At 38.3% G+C, this 20,817-nt stretch overlaps 8 protein-coding genes across 8 annotated transcripts; 5 read left to right on the top strand and 3 right to left on the bottom strand.

Annotated features, from left to right (window-relative positions):
- Positions 1–242: 242 nt before the first annotated feature.
- On the bottom strand, positions 243–2,136 carry I206_104282 (uncharacterized protein; the record flags this gene model as incomplete). The annotated part of the gene is made up of 4 exons (XM_019155880.1): positions 243–1,277; positions 1,343–1,524; positions 1,598–1,954; positions 2,013–2,136. 4 exons carry the CDS (start codon positions 2,134–2,136, stop codon positions 243–245), a joined length of 1,698 nt encoding a protein of 565 aa, XP_019010838.1.
- A 1,692-nt stretch (positions 2,137–3,828) lies between these two features.
- On the bottom strand, positions 3,829–4,918 carry I206_104281 (uncharacterized protein; the record flags this gene model as incomplete). Its single annotated transcript, XM_070202928.1, has 7 exons — positions 3,829–3,905; positions 3,968–4,057; positions 4,114–4,136; positions 4,324–4,410; positions 4,530–4,619; positions 4,726–4,797; positions 4,911–4,918. 7 exons carry the CDS (start codon positions 4,916–4,918, stop codon positions 3,829–3,831), a joined length of 447 nt encoding a protein of 148 aa, XP_070059029.1.
- Positions 4,919–5,946: 1,028 nt separating this feature from the next.
- Positions 5,947–9,243, top strand: I206_104280 (uncharacterized protein; the record flags this gene model as incomplete). Its single annotated transcript, XM_019155883.1, has 5 exons — positions 5,947–6,120; positions 6,188–6,257; positions 6,321–7,595; positions 7,652–7,761; positions 7,843–9,243. The coding sequence occupies 5 exons, from the start codon at positions 5,947–5,949 to the stop codon at positions 9,241–9,243; spliced, it is 3,030 nt and encodes a 1,009-aa protein (XP_019010841.1).
- A 384-nt stretch (positions 9,244–9,627) lies between these two features.
- Positions 9,628–11,111, top strand: I206_104279 (uncharacterized protein; the record flags this gene model as incomplete). Its single annotated transcript, XM_019155884.1, has 2 exons — positions 9,628–9,720; positions 9,795–11,111. 2 exons carry the CDS (start codon positions 9,628–9,630, stop codon positions 11,109–11,111), a joined length of 1,410 nt encoding a protein of 469 aa, XP_019010842.1.
- Positions 11,112–11,681: 570 nt separating this feature from the next.
- I206_104278 (uncharacterized protein) lies at positions 11,682–14,843 on the top strand (the record flags this gene model as incomplete). The annotated part of the gene is made up of 12 exons (XM_019155885.1): positions 11,682–11,861; positions 11,920–12,598; positions 12,665–12,809; positions 13,090–13,205; positions 13,283–13,329; positions 13,390–13,502; positions 13,575–13,817; positions 13,979–14,203; positions 14,262–14,354; positions 14,469–14,615; positions 14,703–14,739; positions 14,799–14,843. 12 exons carry the CDS (start codon positions 11,682–11,684, stop codon positions 14,841–14,843), a joined length of 2,070 nt encoding a protein of 689 aa, XP_019010843.1.
- A 198-nt stretch (positions 14,844–15,041) lies between these two features.
- I206_104277 (uncharacterized protein) lies at positions 15,042–17,206 on the bottom strand (the record flags this gene model as incomplete). The annotated part of the gene is made up of 5 exons (XM_019155886.1): positions 15,042–15,442; positions 15,508–16,003; positions 16,059–16,227; positions 16,294–16,612; positions 16,684–17,206. The coding sequence occupies 5 exons, from the start codon at positions 17,204–17,206 to the stop codon at positions 15,042–15,044; spliced, it is 1,908 nt and encodes a 635-aa protein (XP_019010844.1).
- A 524-nt stretch (positions 17,207–17,730) lies between these two features.
- I206_104276 (uncharacterized protein) lies at positions 17,731–18,833 on the top strand (the record flags this gene model as incomplete). The annotated part of the gene is made up of 3 exons (XM_070202927.1): positions 17,731–17,864; positions 17,976–18,549; positions 18,612–18,833. The coding sequence occupies 3 exons, from the start codon at positions 17,731–17,733 to the stop codon at positions 18,831–18,833; spliced, it is 930 nt and encodes a 309-aa protein (XP_070059028.1).
- A 362-nt stretch (positions 18,834–19,195) lies between these two features.
- On the top strand, positions 19,196–20,726 carry I206_104275 (uncharacterized protein; the record flags this gene model as incomplete). Its single annotated transcript, XM_019155888.1, has 3 exons — positions 19,196–19,491; positions 19,811–20,093; positions 20,163–20,726. 3 exons carry the CDS (start codon positions 19,196–19,198, stop codon positions 20,724–20,726), a joined length of 1,143 nt encoding a protein of 380 aa, XP_019010846.1.
- Between the last annotated feature and the right edge of the window lie 91 nt (positions 20,727–20,817).

Raw genomic sequence — 20,817 nt, 5'->3', positions numbered from 1 at the left:
CATTCAGATCTGACGCGTCATCTTCTATCCATTTGCTCAATTTCTAAATGATCAAATACATTGCTCAAATTCGCACACTCATATATAAGAAATATCAAGATATATACGTTTTTTTTTCTCTTTTTACAACCGAACAACAAGATTTACAAAAGAATAAATCATACAGACAAACAATACTAAAACAAAAACGTATTCACTTATATGGATATTTATGGATATTATTCAAAGAATCTGGTTGAAGCTCAATTCGCAGAATCCAATCCTACCCAACTACCTTCCAATCCACTTCCTCCTGAACCTTCTTCATCTCCATTTTGTCCACTTGAATTACTTGTAGTGGTAGTATGTACCGAGCTAATTAAATCTTCATTTCCTTCGTGTTCGATATCACTACTATTCGCTGAAGAAGTACTTTTCGGCGTTCTTAGTTTCTCTTTTTCTTTATCCGAATTGTAATTAAAAAGGATTGAGGAGTTGGAATTCGGGTTCACCGGTCCAGTTGAAGAAAGTGGAAGAATGGGTAGATAATTGATAAGTTTAGGTAAGAATACAGGAGGCAAGTTCAATTTCGAAAGTAAGATAGGTAAGAATGATCTAGCACCAATAAAATAACCATTCTCATGTCGGAACGAACTTCTAAACATATAGACAAGTGAAGGTTCTTTGACAATTCTTAAAAGTCTTTTCTCGAAATTGTCATAAGATCTGATTTTTCGTCCAAATCCAAAAATTCCAACTGAGCCTCCATACACACTTAAGATCGAACCAATCAGATAATCTTTGATTATTGCTATCTTACCAATAAGCGAGCTATCGCTGGACAATCGTTCTTTGACAGCTTGTCTTCTTGTCAAATGTTTTCCACCGCTTAGGATCATGGGTAAAGTAGGCAATTCGATGTCACCTACGTAAACCGAAATGACCTTTGCACTTGAGGAAGCTAGTAGGTTTTTGCCCAGCAAGTGATGGTTAGCAGTCAAAATTTGACTGGCGAAGGTATCTGGTGTATTGATAACCGAAGTGGAAGGATAAAAATTGATCAGAGTAGGGGTAGTTCCATCTTGGTTTGGTGATAAGAGGGTGGGTAAAGCTGGAAGACCACCTGGCTGGGTGGGCGGAGATGGATTCAGTGGGTACAAGGACAAGAACGCGTGGATATGGGGTAAGTGTGCTGGAGAGGGATTGTAAGGATCTCCTGATGGGTATTTGCCTGATTGTGGGAAGCGGAGGGTGAGAGTGGCAAGGAGTGATCGGTGGAAAGGAGGAAATGTGGTTGTCTATCCAAAAGATATTGTTAGCAATGCATTCCATCACGTCAGTGAATGTGATGAGATTATCTTACATCATCAGGATTGTAAATCAAAACCCTCAAAGCTGATTTCTCGTCTAAGCCACTTAATCGTCTTTCGAGTTGATCGGCATCTTTCGATTTCGGTACAGCTACCAGAACGATATATCCTGCTCGAAGCAAGGATGCTGCCAAAGGGATTAAGATTGGTGGCATAGGTGAAGGAGCAAGAATGACTATGGGATGCCAATATGAGGACGATCAGCTCGTTACACGAATTCTCGTGTAATTCAAAACTAGACTATTCACCAATTGCCTCTTTCAACATGCCATCTTCGATAATACCTTTCGTACCGAATCTTCTTCTTGTTCCTATTTGTTTCTTCCAACCTATCAACGTATTGGTACCAATATTAGAAGTTGCAATTTTGTATACTGTTAGCCCTGTCAAGCCTAATCCTACAGAAATAACTGTTCCAGCCAGATAAGGATGAGATGTGACTAATTTGCTAGATCTACAGTATGCTCCGTTCAAATAAGTGGTGAGACCATTCGATGGTAACAATGACTGAGTGGGTGGTGGAGGTGGAGGAGGGACTTCTTTACCTCCGAAAGGTGGGAAGGGAATTGAGATACTTGGTGGACCATGAATATTGAGCGTTTCAACTTCGGAATATGGTAAAAAAGGGTTAGCGGGGCCTAGACGTGAGAAGATGATACCTACATAGCTCATTGGTGACTTTCTCCATAGTCTCTAACATCTTATATGGTAGCTCGTGCAGATTATTGGGTACTTGACTATCTAACCATTCTTCGAGCTGATCAAGAAATGATAGATCGTCTGGCATATTGAGTATTTCGTCTGCTCAGACGTATGTCTGATGATAGGTGTACAAGGTATTTAGCTGAGATATACTAATTCGACGAGTTGCCAATGAGGATGACCTAGCGTCTTGTTATCCCAATGAGAATACTACTAGAGCGATGAGTGAGAAGGACGAGAATGAGATTCGGCGAGATCCAACTAGCATTATTACTCGAGTATGATGATTATTGATTATGTGATGATGTGCACGTACCGGCATCTTTCTTCTCTCGGTCATACCCGGTATAACCCCATCATTCATATCATTCATTCATTTATAATCAAATAAATGCCACATCACTATCATTCCATCCGATCGATTTGATTCCGCTGTCGGATGAAGCTTCCTTCTCTTTTCTTCGATGTCATTTGGGACCATGTATTAGTCAAACTAAACTTATAAAGTCAAAATCAATAGGAGTAATACAACCTTACATAAAATCAGATAAAATGCCTTTCTCTGACGAAACTAAAGATAGAGTTAACGCTGCTGTCAAGTGAGTATATAACACAGTGCTCAATACCTTTCTATAAATCATTATTACTTTTATGAGTTAATTGTACTGATATATAAAATTGCGCAACCAGTGTCGGCAAGGTCAGTCATTATTATACAAGAGAAATGAATTTAGTTATGATTTTGAAGGATGCTAATTTAACATATCTTTTTACAGAATATCTTAACAGTAGCTTGGATTCCTTTGATAATTTATATCGGATATAAGAACTCTAGTCCTCAACCATCGTTAATCAAGTAAGCTAAGCGATTCAATAGAATGTGTTAGACAGAACCTAACTCCTCATTTAGACTTATCACACCATTAGCTTAGATAGAATAATAGGTAAAGGGTATTCACAGGTGAATTAATTCCCCTCTTTCCATCTTTCCATTCATATATAAGGACATTCAAGGAAGATTATAAGCTGATCATTCTATTGGTTCAATGTAGCTGTATTATCACTTCTCATGCATTTCATATAATCTTATGACTCAACAAATTAAAATAGTATTATCTCATAATCTCGTTTCGAGATTTGTTTTATCACTGTCTAAGATCATATGCTTCAAAAGTCTAATTGAGTGATAACGATTGAATCAATGTAAGAAATTATCTTAATCCCTATCAGCATTCATTATTTTTCACTTTTGAAAGGTACTCATGGATCCCTTCATTATTTCGTTTCCCCTTTTCTTCTCATTTTCACTATTTCACTTTATATCAGCTATGATGTTAAAAACCCGAGGATTTTGCGTCTATTCACTTTTCAGTCTACTCAGGTAGATGGAAAAGAGAAAGACGCCTGTATTTGCCTAACTTTTTCAAAAAGTATGGGCAAAATTGACGATTCATGGGAGGCCCGGCTGAGCTGATTCCTTCTCAATTTATGACATTTTCACTTCAATTCTTTTCACCCAAAACTCATTCTTTCCGCATTTATCACCTATTTAATTTATTCTATCCCTCTCATGCCACTTAAATACAGTCGGAAGGATATTTTGTGGTGGATAACGTTGTTCTGAGATCCAATGCATACTCGTATAACTTCATTAAGCAGCACGAAATATAAAATTTATCAAAACCTAATTCTACTTCTATTTTACAAAACGGCAAATATGACTACGAATTCTGCTTTTCAACCGGTGTGAGACTTGTTGTGATCAACCAAAACATGTTCATGGCCTATTTGGAAGCGGCGGCGCAGTTCTCACAAGCGCATTCGCCTGGAGGACATCCGCAAGATTCACCACAACTGTAGAATCGATTCGTTATTAGTGTTTCTGTCTTGAGATAAGAGAATAAGCGATGACTTACGAGCAAGATTTCGACTCTTCTTTCTTACTTTTGGCAGGACAGCTGGCACATGAGCATTGACCTGGTGGACAAGAGCAGGTTTCACCGCAACTGGGTAGAAAGGTATGGTCAGCTTGAACACATAATAATCTTTCACAACTTCTCACTCTCGCCCTCACCCTCATCACCACTCTCATGGTCACGCAGCAACTCAGCAACTTTTCATCATATCAATCAGAGGCAGCATCGAAGCCGCACAAAGTATGCCCAACCGCTCAACCGCTCAATCGCTCAACCGCACACCGGTACCCTGCCATCATCGTCATCTGCCCCGCTCCCTCTCCCTCATTCATCAAATTCGAACAAATGTTACTCACCCGCAAGCTTTCTCCTTGTTCTTGTTGGAGTTAGGGCATGATCCACATTCACATTTTCCTGGAGCACATTTACATTCCGGTTGGCAGCTATATAAGATCGTTCAGAATCAGTCATCAAACTCTGATAGCGTTACATAAAGGGAATGGAACAATGAGAAGCTATACATGGGATATTAGAGGCCGGAAAGAGCTGGATAAACACTCACGTGCATGGGTTCTCTTTTTTCTCATGTACAGGACATCCAGGACAAGTACAAGATCCAGGAGCGCATTTACATTCTCCTTCTTTTTGACAACTAAATTGAATCAACAGAAAAATGAGCTATGACCTCTTTTCAAAGGAACGAGCGCGGAAGGTGAAATCGTTTGATGACTCGATTTGACATAGAGCTTTAGACTTACGTGCAAAGAGATGAAGGGTTTTTGCTACCACATGAACATGAGACTGAAGAAGCTGCAGTAGGAGGAACGTATCTGCCAAGGGAATTAATTCAGGTTAGTCGAAAATGATTTAAAACGCTCGGAACGCCGAGTACCGTTAATAGTACCACCTGATGCGTTGGTAGAAATGCTAAAATTGAACTCACGAAGACATCTTTGTGGAAGCTAATAATTTATCAGAGTAAAATAATGTTTGAAATGAGGTTTAGATTGTTATCAATGGGTTTGGATGTAATTAATAGATGAAATGAAAATTCTTGGACGTGTAGTTTATATACTTTTGTGTAAGAGACGCTTGAGGTAATTACGCTTTGAAGCTTGGTGAAATATTCCAAAAGTGGCAAATCAGTGACGTAGAGAATTCAACAAAGCAAGCTTAAAAGACACTAATTACGTAACGTAGATAGTAGTCCCGCGATAAGACCTCAACGGCAAAACGAACGCGCGAAAAGATCTCAGCGTAAAGAGCTCAGGCGAAAATATCTCTTTTCCAAAAGAGACGAACTGAACAAGTATTGCTTGACTTAGAATCGGGAAAATATAACATTGATTATGCTGCTCCGACCGGACGACTTGATGAGCCTATTCTTGGTCAAAATGATACAGCATGAGTCGTTCATTCGACTTGATCTGAATCCATTAGAACTGAATAGAGTGGTAAGCCGTACACTTTCTCCCCTATATCGCTTATGATCAGATCAATTTTCTCTTTTTGTTGAAGCGAACGAGGAATTCTAGGAAACTGAGTACTGTAGTTCTCCTGTCAACCTAGAGATGTTTCGGAGAAAATGTTAAATCAACTCCTAGATTCCAGAATTCCAAATTCTTTTGTAAACCTGCTGATCAAATCAAAGTAAGATAAAAATGACGACTCCCGTTATCAATTTATCGTTGAAATTTACGTTATTTACCCCACACCCTTTGGTGAAAAGTCTGGTGATTTCAATGCGAAAGTTAAATGCAAGTCTGTGAATAATTCTATAACTATGCGTAAGAATGGTATTATTGGTAGTTAGACTGAGATCTCCGTACCAAAATACTAATCACCATTGCATCAAGTTGATTCATTCATCAACAAAAATATGATCTATGTTTACTGATCTACACTTCAAAGTATATAATTTAGCTACAGCTAGTCACTGAATAATCGACAATGAGACGAATAATTTATACTTGAACAATATGTCTACAACTATATCAAGTACGACTACGTTGAATGATCGATCAGCCGCTGTATTTACTATCACTCTTGCTTTACTTGTTCTTTCGACTGCTTTTTCAGGTGCAAGATTAATTTCGAAATGGGGGATCGTTAGAAAAAGGACAGCGGATGATTATGTTGCCGTTCTTGCTTGGGTAAGCAATTTTCATCTACTCATTCGATAGGTATATCCTGGTGACTGATTTTCAATGCTTGACATAGATATTTGCGGCGGGGATGTCAATAACTATTTTACTTGCAGCCAGATATGGACTTGGTAAACCGGATGCAAGTGAGTCCAATTCTTTACCATAATGCTATCTCCAAAGCTTAAATGGCTAACATATTTTCAAAGGTATAAACCCTGCATATACTCTTCGTCTAAAAAGATACATTTATGGCTTTACAACATTATACAACCCCGCTTTAATGACAACAAAAACCGCCATTTTAATCTTATATATTCGAATGTCAACTGCTCATCCTTTTTTAAGATACGCATCATGGTTCGTTTTAGCTATAGTTGATATAGCAGGAATCGTCCTCACATTTTTAAATATTTTTCAATGTCGACCTGTATCTGCAGCATACAATAGAATACCAGGAGAATGTATAGATTTAGTATCTTTATATTTATCTTCTGCACCTATAAACATTTTAACAGATTTAGCTATTTTATTATTTCCTTTACCAATTTTAACTTCTTTAAGAATGGAATTAAGACAAAAAATTGTATTAGTTGCTACTTTTATAGTTGGAGGGTTTGTAACTATTGTTGATATTGTTAGAATTGTTTATCTTCAAAATGCTTTAAAAGAAGATATTAAATTAGGTGAAGGTTCAAAAATTTCAGCTACAAATAGACCTTCAAATTTTACTTGGCATATAAGTTTTACTTTAATGTGGTCTGCTGTAGAAGTTAATGTTGGTCTTATTTGTTGTTGTATTTTAGTTCTTAAACCTTTAGTTATGGTAATTTTACCTCAAATTCTTAAGAGGAAAAGAGATAGTGAGGTGATTAGAAGTGATCCAGAGATAAGTAAAGAGAAGAAAGGTAAAATACCTGAGACCAGTGGTACAAATGGCAATATACCGGAATCACCAGAAGAATCGAACGAAAGTAGTGGATTAGGTTTAGTTCATAATTTACCTATGATTGGAGAGGATGAATTCCAGGTGGAATCTTACCATGACCCCATCAAAAGGGCGGGCACCATGAGAAGCAACTCACTGAGACTTGATATGGAGATAGGACCTCGGAATGAAGTACCCACAACGAGAGGAGGACAGGCCGAAGAAGAAGAAGAGGAAGGAGAAATGGATTTTATGCAGATGTTAGCTAGCAGTGGGCCATCTGTATCTCCCACCGTCAATCAAGGTGTCATGGAAATGCCGGACGTATCACCCGTATCAAGGAGGAACACTGCACCATTATCCCCAGTCAATCGCAAAGCATCCTCTATCAAGCCTAATTCACCTCTTCGGAGTCTGAAATCAAGGTTATCACGACATGGAGAAGAGATTAATGACCAAGCTCCAAGTAGACGGTTCTCAGACTTTGTTAATCTTGGAGAGAAGAAGGATCTTACCAGTCTGACTAGAAAAGAAGCATGGTGGCCTATCTTGTTCGGTAAATTCATTTCTTTCTAGTCTTGTGATATATCGTAGTGCTGAGTCAGGATCCAGTGTCTTCATTGTTTTTCATGTGGGGATTTGGTTACTCCTTACTTTCAACGCTCAATTCACATATTGAAGTATTGCTCGATTACTCGCCAAGTCAAGCGATCGGTCTGATTGTGAGTATCAATACAATGTGCTTTGTAATCCTAAGGAGCTTTTAGGGAATCATGCACTGATATGATTTCTAACGGCCACAGAATGCCTACTGGTTGGGATATTTCTTCAGTCCTCCTTTGCTGGGATATTGGGTACTTTCTCGTTCAGGATTCCGCTCAACCTTCATAATTGGTTTATCGATTTATAGTATAGGTGCTCTAGCCTTTTGGCCATCATCTGTACTTCGCTCATATCCTGGCTTCCTTGTTTCCAATTTCATCATCGCGTTTGGATTATCAATGTTGGAAATTGCCGCCAACCCATTCATCTCACTTGCAGGACCAGGCGAACTTGCCGAAGCACGTTTGAATTTCTCGCAAGGTATACAAGCTGTTGGAGTTGTCGTTGCTCCCATTCTAGCTGAGAAGGTATTATTCAACAATATACAATCTCAATTAGGGTTGTTCAACGTTCAATGGTGCTATTTGGCGGTTTCCTTATTCGTCATAGCACTCGCAGTAGTATTCTTTTACGTTCCTTTACCTGAATTGGATATCGACGCACTGGAAGCTTTGACTTTACAACGGTTGGAAAATTCTGGACTTGACTCTGCGACAGTCAACAGTACCGTTTTGAGAGCTCATCTTCCTGGTTTAGAGCGGTATTCATTACATATACCCCTTCGAGTTGTATTGGCTTTGATCGGAGGTAGTATTATCTGGATGTACACAGGTGCTCAAGAATCATTAGCATACTACTGGAATCCTATTCATCAAGTGATTCGACCTCAATCAGACGCTTTTTGGGGTATAACATTAGCTCATTCATTGTTTGCAATTGGTAGATTTTTAGCTGCTTTTTGGTGTTATATCGGAATTCCACCTAGAATCGTTTTGTTAATCCATTCAATAGGATTGTTAATAACAATGGCTTTAACAATTACTTTGCCCGCTGGATTCAATCGTAATGGCACATATGCTTGTTTATTATTAGTGTTATTATTTGAATCTGCTTTTTTTCCAACAGCTTGGGCAATGGCAATGAGAAATCAAGGTAAAAAAACTTTAGTTGTAGCTGGATTTATGACAAGTGCAATTTCAGGTGGAAGTATAGTACCAACTATGACTTATGGCGTATATTCTACAAAAAATGGTCCAAATAATCCTAGAAAACCACAATGGATAAGTTTTAGTTGTTTCTTAATTGTATTTTTATTGATAATTTGGGAAAATTCAAATAAAAAAGTTAGAAGATGGATTGATCCTCGTTGGTGTAGAATAGAAAATACTACTGTAAATGGACAACAAGGGAATGAATTAGAAAGAACAAGAAGTAGGTTTGAAGGAACTTTTGAAGGTTGGAGTTGGTCTAATGGATTAACACAACAATCTCCACAATCTTGTAAAAATGTTCAAAGTGAAGAAGAATGGAAAGTATCAGTTAAACATGTTGAATTTTCTGAAGGAAGTCATACGCATAGTCAAGAAAATACTATTGAATAGCTATAATGATAAAGAATGAAAAATTACATCATACGGTCAATCATGCATTTAGTGTATAGACGCACTGACCTCTTTTAAACAGGTCAGTAGGCGATCCGAGCGCGAATCCTCGGAATGATGTGTATGAAAGTTGAGTCAACTAAAGTGTACCATCAATGTCAGAAACCACTTTTAACCTGTCTCCTATTTTCACTTGATTGCTCATCCTTTCTTTCTTTTTACTTTGTCTCTTTCCTCAATTCCTTATTGTTCTAACTGTCTTGTTAAAAACTGTCGATCTTGTTATCCCCACAAGTTTCCTTCTCCCTAATACTGTAGTACCTTTTCATCTTTGTATATAGTGCTCGATTTCTGTTCAGAGAGGAAGCATATGGAACTACCATAATGACAAATCCCTTACCTCCGCTAAGCAATACACCTCATAGCGAGTCGATAAACAATGCAGACGCAGAGGGGCAATCAAGTAAAATCACAGAGGTGAGTGCCACGATATATGAGCTTGAGCTTCTACTGAGTGCAGCCTTTAGCTGACATCATGTAACTCCTTCCAGAGCCTTGACGATTCTATGTTTGACAACGACCAAGACGTTCCTCCGATCTCCGCTTCCGACGATTCCGACAGCACCCATGCGCCTCCTCCTCAACAGCTTCGAGTTCCAGTAGAAATCCTCCAGAAGATTGCCCAATACGCCGATCAACCTACTCTTGCGGTATTCATGCGAGTATCCAATATCACTTATACTATAGCCTCTCGACACTTATACCGACAACTCATTCTCACAAAGAACAACGTCCAGAAGGTTTTCATCGGTTTTCCCACACCTATGGGGTACCGCCAACACCAAGTGCCTGGAGGTTTCCAAGAGGTGCGCTCCATCTATTTTCCAGGCTCTGTATATACACCCGTTCGGTCTTATGGGCCCTTCGACTCGGATGATGAAGAAGACTCCTTTTATCAGGAGACTGATCCTCACCTTCCCTCACAAACTTACTATCCGACTCGTCAAACCATGCAACGTAAATATCTACTACTCAATCTCACTAGAGCGATAACAATAGGCACCAAACTACCCACAAACTTTTGCCAAAATATCGACGGATGGGTCAGCCACTTGTCCCCTCCAACAGGAGTTCTGCTTCCAAGGCTCGAGCGTTTGATTATCAGTAGTCAAGCCATCAAAGAGTGGGCAGATTGGCGAGATCGTAATTTGGTCATGTCTGCAGTGGCGGAAACCCAGGACCCTCACTTTGGTTTCCTAGTAATGCTGGCCGCACCACAATATATGTGCATTCGCTTACCTACCTACACAATTGATGATTGGTTCGCATTTTATAGATCCCGAACTCAATATTATTCTTACCTGCCACCTAAGGAACTCACTCAGCATCTATTCATGCTGTTTCGATATTTGGCATATTCAGAAGCTCTTCTAATAGCGAAAGATGTATGTGAGGCACGTCCTTCTGGAAGACCATGTACGTCCCTACATAATGTCACCAATGGACGCGTGGACATCGAGGCTCCACCTTTAAACATCTTCTTCTCTTACCTTCTGACTCACCCTTATATCGCTTTTAATTACCCTAATTTCGCTGGTAATCCTGTCGTCCAAAATTTCTACACCCGAGAACGAAAGTATCAAATACGAAGCTATCTCCAACTACTCGCTGAAGGCTCATATTTAGGAAATAGACATATTAATATGATCGTGCCAGATGCCGAAGAGGAGACGGTTCTGGAGGAGATGAGGGAATTTGCCAAAGAGCTCAAGTTGAATTCGGATGCAACTGGAAAGGGCGTGGATTGCTTAATCTGGGCAGATGCTGCGCCATGCAGCTGTTGTTCGACGAGAGAGGGAGAACTCTAGTTTGAAGAGAGCTTCAGCTCCCGCAACGCCTTGTCTGCCGTAGCTATATTGAAATACATATAAATATGTTGAGAAGGGTATAAATAAGTCATTTGTTGACATGAATGTGTTATCTGTCTACATCGATAAACCCTTTGCCGGTCAGGTCGTTAATGACGACCTATCGGTCAATTCTCGCCATTCCTAAGCTGCTCACAGAGGCTGTCAGTAACGAGGATGGAAGGTCTCCTTCCTTCGAGCTGATCAAAAACTTACTCTACCAAGGTACTATACAGTATACCAGCCGCCACTTTCAGATCGACCTCCGTTTTCATCGGATTATCGAGTTTTGAGTAGAGAAATAACGAAATAGCTGAAAGGATAGAACGAAGGTGCCTTCCTTTGCTCGCATCCCTCAAGTCAGACGAGCCAAGTACTCATCGTGTGGTCTACACCTTTATATATATGTGCGCTTTTGAAAAGATGGACACGAATGTAAGCCTTTTACCTATCAAATCTCTTCATCTCTCATTGTTCTCAAATTTACACCATACCAAGCCTTCTTTAGGCAAATATCAATATTCTTATACTATGCTGAAATTATTTCCCTCAGCTCATGGTCTGCTATTCATAGCTTACCTAACAACTAGTACCGCTGTATCTCATGAAGGACAGATTATTGTACAAAGTGGCAATTCAGATATATTCGATTCACCTACTTTATTCCATCAAGATCACGGGACGGCTATCTCTCATGAGAAGAAACTGTTTGTGAGCGATCACTTATCTCTTACCTAAAGACCTTCTATCCTAACGAATTTATTCATAGTACGATATTGACGATATTCAATATTTTACACCTTACGATCATCCTATTCATACTTCAAACATCGATCAAACTTCTGAATTCGGTGTCGATAATTGCCAACCAGTAGTGATAATTCCAATTTCCATCCCTGTCGAAGGGATATTCACTATTCAACATCTAAAACCAATGGTTGAGAGGTACTTTTCAATAGACGATGTACTGACAGCAGGTTTCTTCAAGCATGTTATGTTTTATGGTGAATCAAACGAAGAAGAAATTCCTGTCGAAATGTCAGTTCTGGTTTACCTGATGAGACAATTCAAGACGGAGCAAATCACTTTCAATGGTAAATTTACACTCAATCTACCTGCTCCTGGAATTGGATTACCTTCCATATCAATTCACAAGATATCCAGTTCTTTCTCTAAAACTCGAGAGCTCGGTCAAGGGCCGTATTTAATGAGATATCAAGATGGAGTAGATTTCGGAGGAGAAATTGAATTTTATCCTGTTTTCAAATTATATTCCGATTATTATAAAACTTTTGTTAATGGGATTTATCCAATTAGAGATGGAAATGAAACATACAAGACTTTGAATAAAGTTGATAAGTATGGGAATTTACTTATTCCTGTTCCATCTAGACTTTGTAGTGAAAACTTGGACGGACCTTTGAGGGGAGACCGAATGGCAGTCAAAGGTAATTGCTTTGTTTTTTTCAAGTCAAAATAGCTAACATATAGCCAATACCGTCCCGATGTGATAGACATTTATGATATTAAAGGTATACCTACATCAGCTGGATCAAGAGTATTCGAAGCTTTAAGAGGAGATGTCAATGTTACCGCTTCTTCTGTCTTAAAGCTAGACCGTGAAGGATCGGTAATTGTAGGAAAAGTGAAAACAACCGCGTAAGTTTACCTGAATACGAAATTCAATCCATATTTGAACATCAAAAATTGATTTGATTGTTCCCGAAAGTTTTGCAGGAGCCGGAGGAACGGTGAGCACGTTATATTTCCTTTCTTGCTTTGAGCTGACGGGTTCACATTGCCTTCGAATCCCGAAGGTTGAAGAGACATACGATCAGCTTTAGTAAGTATCGCTTAATTGAGTCATTTGTTGCGCCTCACGAATTTGCTCAGATTGAGCATTCTCCATTGCTTACGGTGTAGCTAAAACCTTTCGTAGTCCATTCTCTCCTCGTGCCGATCAATATCAATCATGTAGCTATTCATCTTCTGGTTCAGCTTGTGCTGTTGCTGCGTATGATTGGCTTGATTTCGCTATAGCGACTGATTCGGGCGGTAAGTAAGGCTTTGTAATTTCGATAGGCGAATATTCTCCTCATTCAGCTGCATTCTACTGACGAATAAAGTTGAAGGATCAATCCGAGGTCCTGCAGGAATATTGGGACTCTACGGTAATAAAGTGATTCCTGATTCTGTCAGACGTTTTCGACTTGATAGATTAACAACCTTTTTGGTATAGCCTACTCGTGGACTCATCTCGATGGATGGAATTACACCAAGTTTCAATTGGACTGATACTCCTGGTATATTAATTAGATCACCATGGAAGTTGAAAAAGGTATTAGAAGTCTGGTATGTGACATGAAATACTCATTGAGAACCCAGAACAGATTTTGATTTATTCTTGAATGAATTTACCTGTAGGTATGGTAATTCTCAAGCAAATAGAAGATTCAATCACCTTCCAAAAACATTACTTGTTCCTACTGACGATTTAGGTGATTTACGTCATGATATAAAGAAAATGGTATACAATTTCTTGTATGATACTGAACGAACCTTTGGTATGAAGGTTAAAATGATAAATCAAACTGACAATTATCAGCATGTTCATCGTAACAACAAGAATATGATGACTCTGAGAGATTTTCATCGGGTAAACGATGCGTAAGTCGTGATTCTTGTCATTTATTCATTAGCATGGTCAACCTCTTATTTCATCCAGATTGATGTGGCTTTGAGTATTTAGATTGGGAGCGTGGATAGAGTGAGGTGTGTTAGAATGCCAGTTCAGCTGACAAGTATTTCTTTTTGTTTTGGAATTTCAGTTGGAGTTGGAAATATCTCGGTAAATCGATTGTGGAAGGTTATCAACATCTAAATCAAGGAAGGTTTCCACCAGTCGGAACAAATTACATGAATTCATGGAAAAAATCTCGTGAAAATCCATGGTCTAATGAAGATTTCGTAATTATGAAAAATAAACAAATTGTGTTCTCTACATGGTTTAATAGTATAATTGGAAGAGATGAAGAAACATGCTCTAAATCAGTGTAAGAGATTATAGTAAAATATTTGTACGATGAGAGCTAATATATAGATGATGATCAGTTATATCGAACCAATGGGATTAGAATATATTCCAAGTTATAGAGAATCTAAATTAAATTATAAGAATCAAACTTTTTTACCTTATAGAAAAAGGTCAGTTCCATCATTTTCTTTTCTGGCTTTAGTAATCTTTCACTCCTTGAAATGAGAGATAAAGATGACCTTTAAAATGTGGTTTACTGAATGCCGTGAGTTTCATTAAATTAGCCCTTTATACCCTACTATCTCAGCTTCGATTTCTGGTGCACCACATTACGTTGTACCTATTGGTCAAGTATCTTTTAAATCGACTGTATCGGATAAAGAGGAAATGCAAACTATTTCTATGAGCTTGATGACTTATCCAGGATGCGAGTGAGTTTCTCCCATGATTGTATTCAAGGGGATAGAATGTTGAACAAGCTGAACTATTGGGAACTTTTCTCTTTGGTTTGATAATAGTTTCATGTTACTTGATTTTATCAATAAACTTGCACAGGTAAGTCAAGGTTTTCACATCATGATACGTAAAAATACGAGATTGACTGTGAGTCTTAGGTCGGTATCTTACAAGAAGTAAAGACTGGTCGTACAGCTTTCTAATTCAATTAACTTGATTTACTAATTTAACAATATTGAAATTGTCATCGACACTTTCAGCATGATTGCTTATATTCTTCCGATATCTATGAGATAAGCTTAAATCAGTACCCACATAATGAATGCAAACCCATTTGTACCATGCTTAGCACATATTGCTTAAGCCCATTGCAATGTTGTTACATGATTCGTCTAAATCTATTACAAAGTATAACATTCACCATGAAACCCAATACCGCCACATTTGATCTTTTCGTTTAAACCCAAATTTGCAATTGCATTTTTAGTTTCCATAACTATACCTTCAGGACCACAAGCTACAACAGCCAACCCACCTCCCGCTGATACATCGCATTCAGTCGGTGAAATAATACCAGATTCCGGATTTGAAGGTGAAAGGGGTAGAGGTAATGCCGCTCTCACTAATTGGGATACTTCTGGTCTATAAGGTGATAGCGTAGTTGAGAAAGGTAATGATTGGGGTAATGTCGGTAAGGGATGCGGCGGATCAGATAAGTATAAATGGTATGTTAAGGAAAGTGATAATCTCTTGGATAGATTATGCAAGTGCATCAATGTTGGCGATAGGGCTTGAATTGTAGCTTTATCACCAGTCTCATATCAGCTGCAAATACATCGATATGATCATATAAGAACGTTAACTTACACATATCCCTAACGACCCAAGCGACATCGACACGGTTCATACCCTTTCGATATTGTTCTTTCACTCGAAGACACTCTTCGATAGCACCAAGGATGAAAGTAATTCCACTGCCTCCACCAACCAATAAAATATTTTCATATTGCCCTAAATCAATCTTGAGTCCTCCATACGGGCCATCTATCATAACTTGCGTTTTTCTACCAGGATGATCAAATCCACTTTTCTCTTCTTTCAAGAATTTTTCCTTTTCCTCAACCACTAGTTCATCATCCCCTATTTCAATTGTCACATCCCGAGCCAGGTTATGAATTTTCTTCGTCCAATCTCCTGCTACTTTCGCATATAGTATTATACCCCTTGGCGAAGCAGAGAAAGGTGTCGAAGGAGCATTTGTTATTGTGAAAGGATGAGATTCGAATATACCTGAACCTTTCATCACTCGTACGAAAACATGTTGTGTGGGGAGCCACCCAGAATCGCAGTCCGGTATGTGGATCTACTCGTAATATATATCGTAAGCCGACTTAACGAACAAATATATGACAACTCACCATTGTCAAAGTATCATCAATGGGAACAAGGGTAGCATCCTTAATCCTATACCTCAGCATTCTAACAAAGAGATCGTATGCGTATAACGCCACACAGGGATAAATCCAAGGTCGACTATAAGGTGTATGATACGAGATAGCAGCGAAGAATCCAACGAAAAACATTACACTAAAATTCATTGCAGGTCAACTTAATAGTTGATTCGTCTAAAGATTATAAGAGTCATTGACTTACTGCGCAATCCAGAATAATTGATAACATTTTCTCCTGATTGGTTTTAATGAAGTAATTACGACCATACCCATTAAAGCATACGCTAGAATACCCCTTCTAGATTTTGAGGCGTTTATTTGATCTAATTCGTCGTTTCTTATGAATTGATTGATCCACATCCCACCATGTACCGTTGCCGTGACGAACAGAGTCCTACCTGTCCAGCGATGAAGGAAATTGTAGTGTTCATACGATAGAGAAGGGAGGAATATCGGTAAGGGTAAAGGCGATTTAAGGGATAAGAGAATGATCACGGGAAGTTGAGCAAGTGCGATGAATCCTGTCGAGAGTGAGAAAATTATTAGAATAGTTGCACAAAGAGGATTGAGGCAATGAATACAGGTAGCTTACCGGGTCTGTTTGAATTCTGAGTTAATTCTGCTCCGACAACGAAACAAGCTATCGTAGCTCCTATATAACCCATGACCAGTATAATTTGTGAAACGCTAAGTGTGAAATATGCTCGACGACAACAATCTCCAATTTGACTTTTCCAGAATTTAAGATTCGGCATAGGTAGTGTCCACAATTCAAGACTCTGTATGATCCCTCCTGTTGCTAATTTGGCTCTTGCCATGAATGAGTGTTTAGCCTTGGTTGTGAGCGTTGAAGATGAGCTTGATTGACTTGCGGTTTCAAGGAGAGAAGGTCTCTCTAGCTCCTCTTGTATCGCTAAGCCTGAATAAAGCCGACCTGTCCTCCATGAATGTATGATGTATGGTATGGAAAGAACAAAGGAAAACGCTAAGACAGATGTCCATATTATTGTGAATTTCGTTTGCCATTTTGGGTCGACTGTGTATGAATCGTATATTTGGTATTGAACCGGAATAGGAATGAATCTTTTATCCACCAGCCCTTTCAGCGAAGACATCATGTCAAGCTCCCGCTATATTGGTGGAAATGCGAATTCAGCTCCAATCCACTGCTATTTGAATTCTCGCTCCTTCGGAGCTTTGACTTGCGGATGAAATACCAAGAATCGTCTATCCGTCCAGTGATTATCCAGCGCTCTCTACTAAATGAATGCGCTCGACAAAAGATGCTATAATCATCGAGAAGGAAGAAGATAACATGAATGCGTAATTTAGGGATGAAAGGTTTGTGCAATATTGAGATGCGGTTGGACTTGTAACCTGTATTTTCGGATTAGACATTTATGGTTTGGCCTTTTGATTGACCCTGAATTGATGATCCAAAATAGCTTAAACCACGTGGATGTTACCGGAAAATGGCTCACTATGACGAGAAATTGCGCCATTTGATCAGTCTCACTCGATCACATTTGAGCCAATTCCTTACATCGTTCTTCATAAATACCATCATGATTATTCTCATGCTTTCGTCAAAGTCAGCAGTGGTCCACGAGCGATAGATCCTATAGGAACAGCCAACAACATGGGTGTTCTGAACATTCAGATCGAAAATCATCCTGTTTGGAATGCGGTAGTTTCGATTTGCGGTATAGCTTATTTCATAGCTTGGTCATATTCATTCTATCCTCAATTGATCTTGAATTACAAACGTAAACGGTGAGTATTCAACTAATACTGGCATCTATGGCTATGATCATTCGTTCGCTGAGGGCAATAGTCATCTACGCCATCAAAGAGAATGTAAAGCTAATAACCTATGTCATACAGTACGACAGGTTTATCACCTGATTTTATCTACTTGAATCCCCTCGGGTTTTTAGCTTTAACAATTTGGTCATGGGGTGCATATTTCTCACCTATAGCAAGAGAACAATATTCAAATCGACATGATGGACACTTACCTCAAATTTCAAAATCAGATTTAGCATTTTCTTTACATGCTTTTATAATTTCATTAGTAACTTTATTCCAAGTATGGTGGTATGCTCGTTCTTCAAAACCAATTGATATTTATTCAAGGGAATCACAACCTCTTCTTCATGATCAATCTTATTCTCATGAACATCCAAGATCATCATCATCAGGATTAAAAGAAAATTCATTAATATCTAAAAATCCAACTAAACCTTCTTTACTTATTCAAATTGTTTTGGGGATTTTGATTTTAACACCCATAATATCAGCAATATTAGTTTGGTTAGGAAAATATGAATTTTTAGATTGGTTATATCTTATTTCATCTATAAAATTGATTATATCTCCTTTGAAATATATTCCTCAAGTTATATTGAATTGGAAATTAAGGAGTGTGGAGGGTTTTGCTATTGGTCAAATCATTTGCGTAAGTCAATGACTGTATATCCACCACGAGAAATCCAAGCTAAATTGACAAATGGGTCTTAGGATATGATTGGATCGACTTTGTCTTTCGCACAATTGGTCATTAGTTCAATATTTATAGATGGTGATCCAGGTGGAATTGTAGCTAATCCTGCTAAATTGGGGTTATCATTTTTGTCTTTTGCCTTTGATTCTGTATTCATAATACAGAAGTACTGGTTTTTTAGAAATGAAGGTAAAGAAGACGAAAGAGAAGGAGGACCGGGGGATGAAGAGGAACATTGAGAAGTGAAAGTAGATGGATCAAACAACCAAAGGGAGATGTCTGAGAGTAGTTCATCGTTCCAGGCCTGATAGAGGACTAGAACTTCATAATATCATGTATTTAACTATTGCCATTGTATCTTTAAAATCCGAATGCATAACCTTGAGATGATCTACATTCTTATGTCTACCTATCATTAACTATGAAGCTGGGTGAGCCATTTTACATTTTGACAAGAATGGCATCTTCCGTCGGAAACATTCATGAAAACAAAGAAAGTTGAAACCTAACCAAAGACAATACTGAATTTCTTTACCTTTGTGGATATTTACATACTTGCTTTAACATTAACCAGAAATCCAACTGACAATAGTTTCTGAGAATGTCTTTTGCTCGTCCCTCAAAACGCTCTCATCATCGATCACAACGAGATTCAACTTCGAATTCCTGGAGAAGTGGTCCTTCAACTTCATCATCAAGTTCAACTACAATTGAAATACCACCTACAGCTTATATACAAGCTTACGAAGCTCAACTTGTTTATGATCATGATGAAACTGCTAGAGATGTGATTCAGAGAGATAGTGGAAGAGGAGTAGGATTAATCAGATATGCAGGAGAGATTGAAGTTGAAAATGATGTTGATGATGGAGTTGAGAGGGAAATATGGATTGATAGGTAAGTGATTGATCTTGATATGACTGCCCTTCTCAAAATATCCCAAAGAAGAATACTCATTAATTAGACGACGGATAATGTTCGTTCTGTCTCATTGGTACAAATTGGGGAATTAAGCGATTGAATAGGGGGTTCTACAGCTGAGATTAGTCAATATGTGTATAGTTAAAATTGATTGAGAGGAATTTGGATAAAAGGAATAGTCATTCACATAATATCTCCGTGTATAAAGAGGAATATGTTTATAGGTTTCCCTACATGTACACATTATTCATACTATTAAAGAGCTTATTATGTATGCTAATTTCTCTTTGGGTAGACATGACATTCTTCATCTCCTACCTTCAATAACGATTCCCTCAAATCGTAATGAAGTTCAATCACCAAATTCACCTAATAGTTCTTCAAGTTCTTGGGATTCTCTTCCATCAGATTTAGAAGAAACATTTTATCTTTCCAATTCAGAAGAAATTGAAGCATATCAACAGGAAAAGAAGAAAAAATGGATAGAAGCATTACGTCAAGAACGTCTACGTGAAAGAGAAAAGGAAGATGAGGAAGAGCAAATTGTTATATCAACAGGATATAATAAGGATGAAGTGGTAGGTCTTTTTTTTTTAGACTTTTATTAGTTGGATGATTTTCACTGATATATGAGATTTTTTCTAAAGCCTCCAGAAGCTATATTGAGTTTAATGAAACATACAGCTAAAGCTATTTCATCTTCACCTAATTCTTCGATTTTAGAAATGAGAATTTTAACTAATCATTCAACAGATGAAAGATTTTCATTCCTAAAAGGAAGGTATAAATGTATTTGGGAAAAAGTTAAAAATGAATTGAAGAAAGAAAAGGAAGGTGAAAGGAGAAAAGAGGAAAAATCAAAAGGTTTAGGTTTGGGTGGATTAGGTGGATATGATAGTGATGATGATAGTGGTACTGATAACTCTTCTGAATCCAATAAGGGGAATAACGAAAAAGAATTCTCAATAACGTTACCGGAATTTCCGTCTAACAACGATGATCAATCGTCTTCTCCTCCTCCTCCATTACCACCACAAGGAGAGACTTCACCACCACCACCTTTACCACACACGGATAACCTCGAACAGCCTCAAAAGCAAGTCATCCAGAACGAGCACCCCGAAGTTGACGAAGAAGAGAAAAAGCGATTGAGAAGACTAAGAATGGAAGAATGGAAGAGGAAACGAGCAGCTGAGAAGAAATTGTCATAGACCAACATTTGGTAGACTTGATACTATTCAAAAGATGCTTGATGGAACTGTATTATGCCGAAAAAAAATGCATTCTTTCGTTGATCTATCG

Source organism: Kwoniella pini, chromosome 5 (assembly GCF_000512605.2).
Source record: "Kwoniella pini CBS 10737 chromosome 5, complete sequence".
Lineage (NCBI taxonomy): Eukaryota > Fungi > Basidiomycota > Tremellomycetes > Tremellales > Cryptococcaceae > Kwoniella > Kwoniella pini.
The sequence above is the reverse complement of the archived record's forward strand: the minus strand, read 5'-3'. Positions and strand labels throughout refer to the sequence as shown.